Source organism: Catharus ustulatus, chromosome 3 (genome assembly GCF_009819885.2).
Source record: "Catharus ustulatus isolate bCatUst1 chromosome 3, bCatUst1.pri.v2, whole genome shotgun sequence".
NCBI lineage: Eukaryota > Metazoa > Chordata > Aves > Passeriformes > Turdidae > Catharus > Catharus ustulatus.
This window is the reverse complement of record NC_046223.1, coordinates 52,457,855-52,472,752: the sequence shown is the minus strand read 5'-3', so window position 1 is coordinate 52,472,752 and position 14,898 is coordinate 52,457,855. Positions and strand designations below refer to the sequence as shown.

Genomic DNA, 14,898 nt, shown 5'->3' with positions numbered 1-14,898 from the left:
AAATTAACAGTTCGTCTAAAGTTAGTGCATCCACTGTGATTACATTTTGGCTGACAGCAAAACAGTAGTTTTACCTTTACTGGCTCCAGAGTGGCAGAGAATGCATCCTGCAAAGCACAACAGGCAAGCCTCCACATCTCTTCAGTAAAAACAGGCCCTGCTGTCACCAACACATACCTGCAAGGACACAGAAAAATGTTACCATGTTCAAGAAGGAACTAGACAATTCTTACTTATAAAGGTAGAAGGTTAAAAAATCCCTATCTTTGGAAGTGTCCAAGGTCAAGCTGGATGGGGCTTTGAGCAACTTTGTCTAGTGGAAAGCATCTCTGCCCATGGCAGGGGAGTTGAAACTAAATGATCTTTAAGGTCCCTTCCAACCCAAACCATTCTATGATTCTATGAAAACAGAATAAAAGGCTTACTCAGTAGCTAGCTAATGTTATGCAATCTCCTCAGGTTTTACCCTGAGTTATTTTTGTAATTACACTATAGTTTTGACTTTTTTTTCTCCTTTGCTTTTCCTCTTTAAGTAGACATATTTCCACAGGAACCACACCGTAACTGCATAATGTGGTGCTTATTTTGGTTATGACTCTAATAACCTGAAGACTGTGAAAGGTGCTAATTACCTCTAAAGACCTGCGAATGCCAGGAGAAAACCCTTTTTCTTAAGGATCAATTATTGACTATGTAATGTGCAAGTGCTTTTTTTAAGAATCATACACATAGTAATCACAGGTGTACAGGTTTGAAGCACACTGAAAACAGCAAGAAAAGATTAGTAAGTCTAAAATTCATTTTTCCACTAAAAAGAGCTAAGACGTATTGTAGACTTCTTTTGAGATGTTAACCAACTTATCAATCCACGAGTTCTTCAAAGACATAGACATCTTTTTTGAATATGCTAAGAGTGAACAGATTGGGTTACCTGATACAGGAGCAGCCAACTCTGGAAATAATTTCTGTTGGCTCTGCTACACAGGCTACCAGCAACTTGAAAAGATCTTTCAACATAGTATTGATCATATTTTCATAACCAATATCTATAAGGAAAAAACACAGACTGATTTTAAGATCATTGTCTTTTCATTGTAATTAGAGATAAACAATCTTGCTACACTTACTGCTATACAGAGAATTTGCAAATAAAATGCTTTTTATGCAGCTATTGAATCATGCATGGCATCAAGCTGTAATAAGAACAATCCTTTCTAAATTAATATAAAATGTCTAGACTTAAGTGGTACAGGAGAAATTATCTTAGATCCTGTTTCTGATATTCTAGTTCCTTATGATCAAAGTATTTTTATCTTCTTTTGAGAAGTATAGTAAAGATGATGATCTTTTAATTTTGAGGATAGCCCTGCTCTGAGAAGGAGCCTGGTTTAAATAACTTCCATAGGTGTCTTACAATTTTTTCCCCATAATTCTAAACCCTTTAAAGAAAAAAAAAATCTCAGAATTTTTTTTAACTCTCCTCCTATTTTATGCTTGAGCAACCAAAAAAGCAATGAAACCACCTCCCCACATAGCTATTCAGTAACATGTCACTGATGACAGTAGATATGACACTACAATGACATACCTGAGTGTATGAAATTCTGAATGTGCTCCACTACAAGTTCACTGGAAAGGCCAATGGCATGCTTGAAATTAGAAGATGCCACATCCCAGTAAGAATGGTCACCATGACTGCGATGGAGCCAAAGAGACATCGTGGGAAGAAGAAGATGTACAACTGCATAAATGCCAAATCCTGGTCCTTAAAATAAACACAATAATAGTTGTATATACTTGCTCACAAAGCCTACATGCTCAGTAAATTTTCTAACTTGTTCCAAACTGAAGCCTGAAGGAAAGAGGTTCTGAAACTTTTTTGTGGGTAAGAGTGGTAAAGCATTTTGGATATAGTTATGAGGTACATTGAGCAACTGTTTGCCTGCAGCCTTTCCCAGCAGACCTGCAGGATTATGTAATTTTTTCTTTCAATTTCCTAGACTAGGACATTGTGGCTAGGACATTGACACAGTACCACACCTCTTTATTGTGCCATCAATTTAAGCATATGTTCAATATACACTTACGTAAGATGCCTTTTGTGAACAGAATGATGGACTAACTGGAACAATTTATCAGCTGTGAGAAAATCCCTTTCTAGTAGAATGTCTCTGTGCAGCTTTAACACAAGTAACGTGCTTTACAGAAATGGCTTAGGAGTCTAAAAGTTTTGGTTAGGACTCCACTAGCTCACATTTTATCAAGCCCTTTAATTACCAGGTGTCTTGGCAACGTCCCTCAGCAACTCAAAAAGCAGATCCAAAGTAGGAGGCTGGTGCTGACGAGGACAATTGGATATGGCAGTTGTTAATTCTTCCAGCAGAATAATCCAGACATTGATAAGGCCTACAAGTAAAGAAAGATTAAAAACCATGAGTAAGATACTGCTTGACATAGGCGAAACTTGTCCTCAGAAATTACGGAAATTAATAAATTAAGTAACTTAAAGATTGTGGTTCTTGCATGTTTACTGTTGCCATGTTGTGGTTGTGGGCAATAACCATTTTTGAAATGATGGTTTCCTTTTCCCTCCCTTTTTAACAAGTTTATGTTTTGTCCCATCCTTCCTCATCAATATACACCTTGGTCTGGTCATACTTTACTACTGCTACTAGCTCAGTCTCTTTAACCTTGTGTAAAACATCCCACAAAATATATATATAAATAAAACCTCATCTCATTACCCTTGCAAATGCTTCCCAGAAGAGATTGTACTCCTTTAGGTTATGCTTTAAAGAATGGCTCCTGAGGAGACTAACCATAATTTAACTGGCTCTACTTGGTACTCAGAACTGAACAGTAAAATTGTCACATGAGGTATGATCAGGCTGCCTCATATGTCATCTTTAGATCTTGAAGAGGTCATAGAGCTGGACAACTGCCAGAACAGCAGATAGGATAAAGGTGAGCTCTCATCTACATTGGCTAACAGGTATCCTCTAAAAGATTATGGGATACAACTAGTATTCAATACAATTTTGAAGATGGTTAGGAATTGCTGCCCTTTAATTTCTCACAGATCCCTTAAGTATTTGCTAGTTCTCCATGATAACATGAACAACTAGAAGGATCTTGCACATTACACTCTTGAGTTAAATCACCTTAAAAGGCTATGGGTTTATTAGGCTAAAATGGATTTTACTTTGGTTCACAAATTAAAGTTCATGTTCTCTGCCAGTAGAAGCTATGTTGATGTAGTTTGTATCTTAATAATACTTGCTGGCTAATTATATTCTAAAAGCAATACAAGAGGGAACTATTTAAGATTCACTGAGCTTGCTGACTGCAAGAATCTTCCTAAGAAACAAGGAAAAAAAAATGAAACCATTACTTTGTAACTAGGCTGAGGATTTATTTATTCACACCACTTTCAGACAGCAGTATGCATGGTGACATTGTTTTGAGTTAGACTTTAATGATACTTCTGGGTAAGGAAACAACACAAACGACTCAGAACAGAATATGGATATTTTCTAATCTGTGAGAACTGAGTATCTCTAACACACCCTCTTGAAGAGTGCAGCATGAAATTAAATGGAGTATGAAAATAACCAGCAAATATGGCAAAGTAGGTTAAAACATTTTGCCTCATCCTGCTACTAACTTTGAGCACAAGAGTGCCAGGTGAAGACTGCCTTGCGCCTTTGTAAAGTCATCTTGCCTAGCAATGTTCTAACACCATTGTCATGTAAATAACAAACTGGGTGACAGGCTTAGGGCTTAGTTCTGATAAGAACAAAAAGAAGGTTTATTTGCTACAGGGTGATATTTCTTTTTACAGCAAGATATTGACAGGCAGAGTCACTTCAGAACAGTAGGCAACTGAGGTGGGGAGACCCTAGATCAAGTTCCAAGTCTGATTCAAAGCAGAGGCTTCTATGACTTGGGTTTCCTACATCCCTGGTGAATGTCATAAAATCCCTCGAGAGAGAAAAACCAAACCAAACCCAACCCAACACAGAAAGATGCAAAATGTTGTTTTGTGAAAAACCAGGACTTGTGACTTTCTGGTTTCAGAGAGCAGTTTTTCTCTCCTTTATCCAGGGTAGCAGAAACAGGACAATCCATGTGGTGGAAGAGTCTAGATAAAAGTAGGTACCAAGGGTCAGTCTGGTGAGGCACATGAGTGAAAATGCATTGGAGTCAGCCTGCTTTCTGCCATATTGCAGTTGACTCTTCACAGAGGCAGCCTGGTTGGAACACCACAGTAGTTCACATATTCAAAAATGACTGTATTGCTGTGAAGCTCTCCTGAGCCCAGAAGCCATAAGGCTGCATTCCTCTACTGCTTGGCTCTGCAAACTCTAGTTCATCTAACACCTGATTAATCCACAATCCATAGAAACCACACAAATAATAAGGGGACAAATGCTGCTTGTTTTTTCTGGAGGTCATAGTGCTTCTTATGGACTTCAGAAATTCACTGTTTATTTCACCAGACCACAGGACCTAAGTCTGGAAACATTTAAACAATTATTCTTTATCTTTCTAGACTGTAACTCAATACTGGTATTTTTTTCTGTTAAAGACAGGCTTGCCAATACCAACTTTACAAGGTTTTCACTCCTTTACTTCAGCTGTGGTCTAGAAAGTATTTTTTGTGTTAACTCTCAGAAAAACACAATGGTTGTATTATGAATATCAGGATAATAAAAACAATTGTTAATCAAAATACTGTTATTTTGTCCTAAGAGAGGGGTTGTATTTTTCTTATATATGAACTGTATCCTTTACATAAAGAAGGTGACAGGACCTGAACTTCCAAGCTCTGTGTGCATACGTGGGTGTGTGTAGACAATAAGGAAACAATAAACTATGACGTTTTTCCTCCCTTTTGCTTTAAGCAGTTGGCAAAATTCGCAGCAACACATAGAAGAAGCAATTGATTAGATCTGCATTTACTACTTCCAATGCACTTACCAGTGTCATCATCAAAGTCAGAAAGGATGCACTCAATCCCATCCTCACTGCTGGCTGACTGTTCCTGCGCTCTTCGGGGCAAGTTAACCAGCCGACCACTGAGGAAGATGGGTTTCAAGGGCATTTTATAGATTTTGGATAACAACTTGGGTGGGAGGAGAAAGGAGAGAAAGAAAAAAAGAGAAGAGAAATATCCATGGGAAAAGTTTGTAAAAGCAATCACATACAGCACAGGTATGTAAAATAAAATGTATGCAAACACAATTAGAGGCCAGAAGTCTTTGGTTCAATGACAATTAAAAGTTGTGGGTAAAGAGAGGGAGAGCAGCAATTTAAATAACACATTTCTGAGATGGGAGTGTGCTCTCTTCTCATTTCTGAAGGGCAAACGTTATAATTCACTGATGTCTTCTATGACCTACAAAGCTCCATCAGCTGTACCACTGCAGGGATACTACCAGCATTTAATCTGGTCTAAGTAAACAATGTACTTGCAATTTTTTTTTAGTCATTCATGTTGTTCTTTTACTGGCAAGCTAAAGGTATAACAAGATATAAATGGCTGCTTCTTTTGAAGTGGAGAAAATATTTCCCCCTCACTGTGAACCGGAGTTTGTAAGGATGAGGAATAGCAATGTGGTACAAACAGTGTATAGACAGAACATATGTTAGAGATATATACAAAGATATTTACTAATTTTTTTAGATGAACAAGATACCAAGTTGAGTTTGGTATGCTTGCTGTTTATTATTCTGAGTTGCCTGATTCTTCCCTTCTTTTCTCAGTCTGCACACTGAATCCACCCATTATCTCTGATTTTAGATATTAAGTACTTTCAGCAATGATAATATCCTTTTTGTATTGTACCCAGAAAAACATGGCCTGGGTGCAACAAAAAGACCAGGTGCTACAGAAATGCAAACAACATTATAAAATCAGACAAAAATTGTCCAAATACCCTGGATAACAATATATGATATGTGCAAGGAGATTACAGGAAGCATGCCAGCATTCTAATTATTACAGATTTGTCCTGAGCTTCAGATATGTTTGTACGGTACAAATAAACTGCTTCTGCATTTCAGAGGGTGTAACAAAATATAAGAATTCTCAACTTCTTGTTGTTTTCTTTTTTTTCTTCTTTCATTCCAACACTATTTATTGTAACTGTTTAAATAAGAATGGATTTAGCTTTGAATTATGTTACTACCAGGTTTTGAACATTCACATTTTCTCACATGCTCCCTGGGTGCAAGTGTTTTTATCTCCTTGATTTTCCCACTGCTAATTGGCCTGGAAGGTATGACATTCCCTTAGATTACCACGGTCCATTTGGCAGAGCAGGGTATTACCATCAGGGTGTCACCACAAACTCTATTGGGTTCATGCAAATCATCCAATGACTGATGCAAAGCCTGCAGGCCAGGTTAGTGCCTGTATAAGATTGTTCATCATACCTGAGAACATCTCCTGAGGTAATCAAGTGCAGGAAGGCACAAGTCTGTAGATGCAGATCCTGATCCTGGCACACAGTCACCCATCTCCTTACAATCTACTTCCCCTGGGGACAGGAATGGCAGCATTGGGAAGGACGAAAATAAATAAATAGAGCATTAGTTTTCTTTTTGCATTCAGTTGTACCCTAATGTCTGAACAAAATCCAGAAAACATCCTTTGTTTGATCTCCTTAGATGACAACCAGGTGACTCCCATACAAACAATACAGTAATACTGGTCATAGTTTGTACATAAATTTTAATAGGAATAAATGCTTTAATAAACATATGCCTCTATTCAGTATCTCTTTAGTAGAGTTTTTGGGAGTTCTAATAATAATACATTATATTATCTGTCATATTGACTCCATTCCACTTTCTTCGATGGGTGTAGGAATTACTTGCTCATATTCATCCTTTGCTCAATTATTATATTATTTTTTTCTATTTATTTGCACCCCACTGCCCTGTAAAATTCTTCTACCACAAGTTCCTCCTATTAGTTTATTTACTGGTTAAATATGTAATTTTATATTTTGTATACTACACTTCCTTCTGCTGTCTAATGCAGGTATCAAAGTCTCACAGTTTCAACTGTATGACACATATCCTCAGGTTCTAGTGCCTCTCTATTACTGGCATTTCCAATTTCCACTGGCACACTGCTCCTTTCAGGCCAGTTTCCCTTCACTAAGAGAATTTAATAAGAGCAGTTCCAAGGCATCCTGCTGCAGACCTCTTCTCTGGATAACTATATTCATGCCATCATTTTCCCAATCTGCCTGTCTCCTCTCAGCAAATGTTCTGTCCACCTTACAATACGTGGCTCAAAACTATTTTCCCATTTTAGCCAAATACTTCCCTTACAGTGCCAAATCTGAACCATAACTAAATGTCTATCAACATTAACATTTTCTTGCCTTAAAAAGTAATTCCTCTCATAAAAAGCACAAGATAGATATTAAATTCTTTTATTAGATCCTACTTTGTTCTCTTTTTACTATATTTATTTGCTTTTTCTAAGCTCTTAACTATTCCCTCCATAATGTATTTTAAAGTTTTGTCTACTATTGAGAACAGCCAAGTCAGCCTCTGAAGTTTGAATCCTTTAGTTGTACAATAAAATGAACATAGTACGGTACTGTATTTGCTAATGCTTCCCATATCCTATTACCTTTAATACAAAAAAAGACCTTGGTTTTTGATATGTGACCACAATGGGGTGAAAGTTACCTCAAGAAAGCAAGAAATGTAAAGAAGTATCAGACAGGCTTTTAAGCTCTCCAGAAGAAACATGAGTTCACTCTAATGGTACTGGACATGTAAGTTTATTTCTCTTTTGTAGTAATAACTACAATTAAAATTACATCATAAGGTGAATTCCTCCCCCATTGAAATCAGTGGTGAAGTAGCTCAATGAGACAAGAGTAACATTAAGGAATGGATTTGCTGCAGCTGGATGCTTCATTTAAATCAAAAGGAGCTGCTTACAGATCTAGAAACCTCTGTGAATTAATAATCACATAGAAACCAAACCCCCCATACTCTAAAATTTACTCTCACAAAACTTCCCCAGCATTGTCACAGTTCAATGAAAAGTGACAAATTCTAATGATCAAGGCATGCCATGGATCACCAGCATGGGGGCAGAATGACCCAGCACCATTTGCCTTTGCTCTGAAGGCTGGTGAAGCATGACAATTGCTCTGCAGGGTCACCCTGACATGCTATGCCTGCTCTCCTGCCTGCAGTATTAAACACGCCCTGCTCTGGTGTAAACAATCCATGCTATCTCTGCACAATGCCAGGCCATTTCTGCAATATTCTAGCTTTGGAGGTTTTTTGTTTTTTTATTTACATGAATATAAGCAAGTCCTAATGTAAACTAAGATCAAATTAAGAAGCAGACACTTAACAGTGAGATGCATCTTTGCTGCTTGTATCAGATAATTGAATTATCATCTTTTGCAGGATCAAGCTTTACATATCATGACTTAATAGGAAAATATTTACCCAGTCCTTTGACAAACTTCATAAGGCACATAATATAACTGGTGGCAGCGTTGGCAAAGACCTGGATGTTGTCTGTGTTTAGAAATGCTTCAAAGACATCAAAGACTGGAGCCTGGCGTTTCCCTGTGGAGATAACAAGATGAGAACTCTTCCTCACACCCCCTTAAAAATAATTTTCCAACAATTTAACTGAATCTGTAGCATCTTTTCTATTCTGGGCAGAGACAGAAATGATCTTAGAAGTAAAATCTTCTCTTGCTCCTGGGGCAACTCATGTAGCCTTTCATAGGAAGTGATAGAGATTCCCTCCTTTGCCCAGTCTATGGCAAATACCAGTTTATGCCTGCTCAAATGGTAAGAGCAGGTTTGAGCTCTTGAATTCAGGAGCTAACACTACTGTTTAGTGGAGGTTTCTGTTTAGTTTCTGGTTTAGTTTTTGGCAACTGCCAAGATGACATCAACCATGCAGAAAACTATTCAGACTATAAAGTAACAAAAGAGCCTTGCTTTTCCAAAGTAGATTATCAGTCTTCAAAAGCTGTGTACACCAGCATTAAGCCATCAGCCATAACAGATCTCAATGACAAAGTCTAGGAGGAAAACCACATCCCTTACATGTGACTTGTCACATTTAAACATACCTTCTAATGGGGCAAAAGAACAGAAAAAATGTGTTTTCCCATATTAACACATCTCCATACAAGCAGACATCTCTGGGAGTGATGCACATTCTTACAGAAACAGGCACATTCTTACAGAAACTAGCACTAGGAATCTGAAAGCCTTGTGATCAAATCTGGACAAGCACTTGCCTAGATTATCAAATTAAGTTACCCTGATGTATAAGAGCAATAGGTTTCACAATAGGGAAGACAGGTCCATAAGAGACATGTTGCTTGGACATTCTTCAGTGGGACAGTGACAAATGCTCAGCCAAGCTCAGTACCCCTGCACTACTGTCTTGCTCAGAATTATTCAAGTAGGTTTGAAGCATTTATTCTCATTCTAATAATTTGTTGAAATGTAGAGGACAAAAGGTCAGAACAATATGTCTGCTTTCCTTCCTACCCCAGCTAATAGGTCAGAAACTTTGGTACAGTTCTGTAGTGTTGTAGTGCCACTGTTCAGTTTGAGCATTTAAATATATTGCGGTAGTTACTGTGTCCCCCAGGGAATCAAAAGCATGCATGAAACAGTGCAGGAAGTTCTTACCCATAGAGTATTCTCCTACAAGGTACTCTTTGACCTCTGACTTGCTGCTGCTGTGCACTGTTTCCAGGGCACTGAACAGGGGTCTCCATCCTGACTGGATCTGGGTAGAGCACATTTCCACCAACTCTCCTATAGAAGTGATCACCTACAGCCAGTGTAGGAAGGGTTAAAAGAAAAAGAACTAAAAATCAGAACTCATATACAGACAGATCTTCAGAAGGAAATGTGTTTAAACACATTCCTAGGCCTCACTATGACAGTCTAGATTAATTGATTCTTTAATTTTTCTTAGTAGAAAATCCTTATTTAATTGCTTTAAAGCCAGATCTACCGTCTCTGTGCTCTGGCACAATGCCGGATTAGGTAGGCAGAGCACTCCCAATTCCTTGAAGATGATTAAGGGGCAGCATTCAAAGGGAATTTGGGAAACACTCTCAGGTGGACCAAGTGCACTCTGGAAACCATTCTTAAGGGCATGGAGACCAGATACAAACAATTTGATCAGAGCTGACTTGCCTGGTCTTGGACGTCCTCATCACACAGCTCCAGCTGCATGATGCGCTCGAAGGGGCGGAAAAGTGCCTCATTGAAGTGAAAGTGGGAAGGCTCGTTCCAGTCCATCAGCACTTCGGTGAGGATGTCATGGATGAAGGAGACAGCCTTCTGAGACACATGTCTCTCCTTGTGACAGGCAGCCTGCAGGGAAAGGAGAAGTATTAGACTGCGTCTAAGCAAAAAATTTGCTTTTAGTTGGACACTTTCAACTACATGTTCCAAAACCTTCAGAACAGCTTCACCACTGATGTGACCAGGGATCCCACTGTAATGAAAACAGGAGACTACTTCCATGGAAACAGATGACTGAGACTCTCAGTTGCCTGGAGGTCCACAGATGTATGAAAGTTTTCTGACAAATAAAAACACATAGAGCTAAAAATAAATAAATTAAATGCTAAAACCCAGAAAACAGAACTTGTGTGAAATGTTGTCTTTAGTTTGGACTGTGTGATCATTTTTCCCTTCAAAAGGGAAAACCTGCCTCCTTTTCTGGTAAGAATTAGAAGGATGCAGACCTTGACTAGGAATATAGGCAGATGGAGGAATCACTTAGAGCCTCTCAGGGTGGTTCCAGTTTCTTCACCAGACACAATTTGCATCATATTGCAGAAGTTAAACAACCTGTCCCTGACCACTTCAGTCACTTAAAGCACACTCCTTGGTGGCAGTATTGCAATGTATGACACAGTGAATACAACGCAGAGCAGATTTGACAATGTTGAAGGTTGTTATACATTTTGAGAGCTATCAAGCCTTCTCCATATTTTCCAGCTTTGTTGCTCCATGCAAACATTCCCATTTTTGTCCTCATTCCTACCTCTACAAGGTGAGGTGCCACCAGGCTCCAGCAGCGCATAAGGTGGAGCAATGGGCGGGATTTACTCCGGACAATTCTGAGCATGGCATCACCAAGTCGGAATAAGTGAAGTGCACTTCTCCTGTCCTGTGTAGATTTTACTTCACCTACAAGAAGTATAAGAATAAATGGAAGCTAAGCATCTGCTGCTTCTCCACTCCTAACCAGAATTAGAAATTTTTGATTAAGTGATTTATTAAGTGATTAGATTATAGATGGGTTTTAGTGGGAGCAAGAAAAAGGAAAAAAAAACCAAACCACCAAACCCAAAACTGATGTAAAACACAGCCTCCGCCTGTGTAGGTAAAAGGACAAGAAATGGACCCAAGTCTAAAGGTTACTAAACATATAAGTGATCACTTTTTTTGCGAACATATGAAAGACAAAGGCTTGGGAAAGTTGTGCAGAAAAGTTAAGCAAGGAGTTAAGTAATTGATATTAAGACCCAAAATGGTAGTTATGAAAGGTTTTGGTGACATCTACAGGAAAGATTATAAACTGCAAATTATTTAGGTTGGGTATTTAATTTTTTATTTCTTATTAAGCAAAGGATACAAAGAACAGAAACTCAGAAAATGCTTTTCTGTTCCCCAGTCACAAATAGTTGTTATTTCCTGTTGAAAGGGATTCATCTTCCATTGTTCTTACAACATTTGGAAAGACAGTTCATCCTCTCATTTCAAATACATCTTTTATCTCTAACAAAAGATGCAATCAAGGGACACATCAGTTTTAAAATAAGAAATAGCACTTAATTCCTCTATCCTAATTTTAATTTCAATATTAAAAATGCTGATTGACCACTACATAACATGAAAAGAAGAAGTCTATTTATTAAAACTAGAGTTATGAATGTTGAGGTCTGGAGACAAGTAAGACCTAAAAAACCTCAAAACTTGTGTCATACTGTGAAAATGACAAGTAGCACTTCAGGGAGAGAGGAAACCAATTCTAAAAGATATAAACTGTGTCTGCCACAGGACAGAACAAAACCTGTATGACTAATGTAGTTTCTACAGGCACAGTATAAATTTAAGTGAAGTTATCTTCCTTTGCATCCAATTCTTCTGCTCTATTTGAGACAGTGATGGAAACAACAGTTTACAGGCTTTGTACTGTGGGGTACAGGCTCTACTGTGCTGGGGAAAATCAAGCAGGAAAAAGTCCACTGCTGTGTTCAACATTCTTCATTTGTGAGCTTTGCTCTCTCTCGCCCATTTCCTGAACACTTCTGAGGTTATCCTACTGTCAAATGCCAAACCTAAATCCACTGTCTTAAGTCTAGATTGACCCAAGTTTCCATACTGGCCTGGGTTCAAAAATAGAGATGTGATTATATATTGGCAGGCAACTGACACCTCCAACGTCCAAGAACCAAATTAATGTCCTGTGATGTGTTTCAAAGCAGGTGTGGTTGTGGTCCCTGTCCAAAAAAAGTGCTCAATCTTTTCTAAAGACAAAAAATTGTTCCCACAATTCTAATAAGAAAGATTTTACTAGAGTACATACAGTATTTTATTTATACCTTGAAATTTCAATTGGAAAAAATTTGTAGGAATACAAAGTAAGTCCTGTAAGCAGTACAATTGTACATAAAACACTCTGTACAGGATCTTCCAGTGATTTACCTGGCATTGCTAGTGAGTAATCAACTGTATCTGTGACTGAATGGAAAAGCTGGGCCTGAGAAGCCTTCTTGAGCTGGTAAAGGAAGCCTGCCAATGCCGTCAAGTTTAACTTGTCAGCAGCATCTTCAAAAAGCCTGTAGGTAAAGAACAGAATCTAACTGAAAAATTCATGAGATGCAGACTTAAATGTGCATGTAAGAGGAAAACTCCTATCTGTCTGTGGATTCTATGCATTGCCTTTCATGAACACATTGGGTTATTGAGGGCTTTTTCATTTATGCAGTGCTGCAGCAAGACTTTGATCCAGAATCTTTATTAATTGGAGGGTGGAAAGTAGGTTGCTATGGGATCAAACAGAACACTTTCAAGATTCAACTACAGTGCTAAAACAGAAAGTCACTTTTCCAAGTTACCTTAATGCTATAAGCCATTCATGAACCAGTAATGAAAAACCAGTTGAAATACGCCCAGTCCTCACAACACAGATAGCTTCACTGACTTTACAATTAAACCAGTTTGCTCCATCTAAGTTATCAACCCTAACTTGAAAAATAAATTAATTCAAGTCTTAAACCGAAGGTTACAGTACCTTAATTGCTATTTTGGAATATTTTGCTGGTTTTGGCTGGGGTAGTTAAATTTCTTAACAGTGGCTAGCATGGGGCTATGTTTTGGTTAAACAATGACAAATACAAGCAAGAGTTGTTATTTTCAGCTGCAATGGGCTCCTAGGATTTAACAGTTAAAATCTGTACACATAAACCAGTAAGTGTGGACTGGAGGGGAGCTTCACAGAGATTACAGTGAAATTTCACATGGCAATGCCAGAAATTGACAAAAATATGATTTTCTGTCCTTGCTTTTCATGCAAAACTTTCTATAATCCTGAGAAACAACGGATTAAGTCCTAATAAACATTCGTACTTAAGTAAAAGGGTAGAAATGAAACCAGCATCATTAAAATTACAGTATTACTAGTCTCTAATCCTCAGAACCAAGTTGTAAGCTTCCTAAATAAAAGGTATTTTTATGCCCAGAGTCAAATTTCTACAAGCAGTTTATGCACTACTTTTGGCTCTGAATTTACACATAACACCTTCCTATGGGCAGAGATCACAATGAAGAATGACAGTTATTAATAATTTTTTAAAAAATAATTGCAAGGATACAAACCCAGGAATTTTTCAACTGTAGCCTGGACTGCTTAAAAAATAGCAGAAATAATATCAGTTGGCAGACCATGATGAAAGGACATTTAAGACAGCCATTCTGTGACCATACTTAGTTCCTTTCCTCCTCTGAACACACTAGGGGAGGCTGATGAACTGTCCACAGACAGCCCTGAGAGAAGTAGCTGCTTTCTGACTGACACTGCTCTTGTCAATCAGTCCCTTCCTGCCAAGACAAGATACCCCTTTACTTTTCTTGACTGAATACAACCTATCAATCTATGTGCAAGAATTAAATCCAGCACTCTCAGGATGCATTTGATTTGCTTGGCATATTCACTGCTGTGCACAGACATACTCAGCTCAGTATTTGCAGAGATGAAAAAACCCCAGGTCTTTTAGAAACTGCTGGTTGTGACAAACACACAGCTCTCTCGTGAAATTCAACTGAAGCAAGTGGCTGCAACGAACAAAGATTAAACCCACTGCAGCCCAAAAAGGGCCATTTTTGTACTGCTTTGGGAACAAGGTTCCTGACAGCAGTGCTCTTACCTGTCAGCCTGCGTGGAGAGTGTGAGAACAGCCTTGGCGGCACTGGTACCACACAGCAGACTGCCTCCACGGAAATCAAAAGCTCTGCCCTTACTGCTGTCCTTGATGAGATCCTGGATAGAAACTGGCTGAATGACAGGATGGCTGCTGAGGGTGGTCTCTTGCTCGGGGGTCAGTGCCTGAGGAGCCTCCCCAGGCTCGGAGTCTGGGTGCGACCCTCCAGGTGCTTGCTGTGACTGGGTGATGGTGAGGGAGGGCTGGGCAGCACCATCACTGAAGTGGGTGTGCTCCAGCGTGCTGATGTACTCACATACCCTGAGAACACACAGGAGCAGTGAAAAATTAATGAACACCCCAAAACAACTCCTCCCTGCACTAATCACAGGACATTTTCCTCAAACCGTAAACAGAGGATTTCTAACTCTCAAGTTAA

At 38.7% G+C, this 14,898-nt stretch overlaps 1 protein-coding gene across 4 annotated transcripts in view; it reads right to left on the bottom strand.

Moving 5' to 3' along the window:
- Positions 1-14,898, bottom strand: part of ARFGEF3 (ARFGEF family member 3) — an 86,623-nt gene that overhangs the window by 14,613 nt on the left and 57,112 nt on the right. For all 4 annotated transcript variants that reach the window (XM_033056529.1, XM_033056530.1, XM_033056531.2 and 1 more), the window contains 12 exons: positions 14,466-14,780; positions 12,745-12,878; positions 11,078-11,223; positions 10,219-10,398; positions 9,703-9,847; positions 8,491-8,613; positions 6,439-6,542; positions 4,981-5,125; positions 2,278-2,406; positions 1,589-1,765; positions 932-1,046; positions 75-177 (listed from right to left, as the gene is read on the bottom strand). In XM_033056529.1, coding sequence (XP_032912420.1) covers positions 75-177; positions 932-1,046; positions 1,589-1,765; positions 2,278-2,406; positions 4,981-5,125; positions 6,439-6,542; positions 8,491-8,613; positions 9,703-9,847; positions 10,219-10,398; positions 11,078-11,223; positions 12,745-12,878; positions 14,466-14,780 — 1,816 coding nt within the window. The remainder of the gene's footprint in view (positions 1-74; positions 178-931; positions 1,047-1,588; positions 1,766-2,277; positions 2,407-4,980; positions 5,126-6,438; positions 6,543-8,490; positions 8,614-9,702; positions 9,848-10,218; positions 10,399-11,077; positions 11,224-12,744; positions 12,879-14,465; positions 14,781-14,898) is intronic.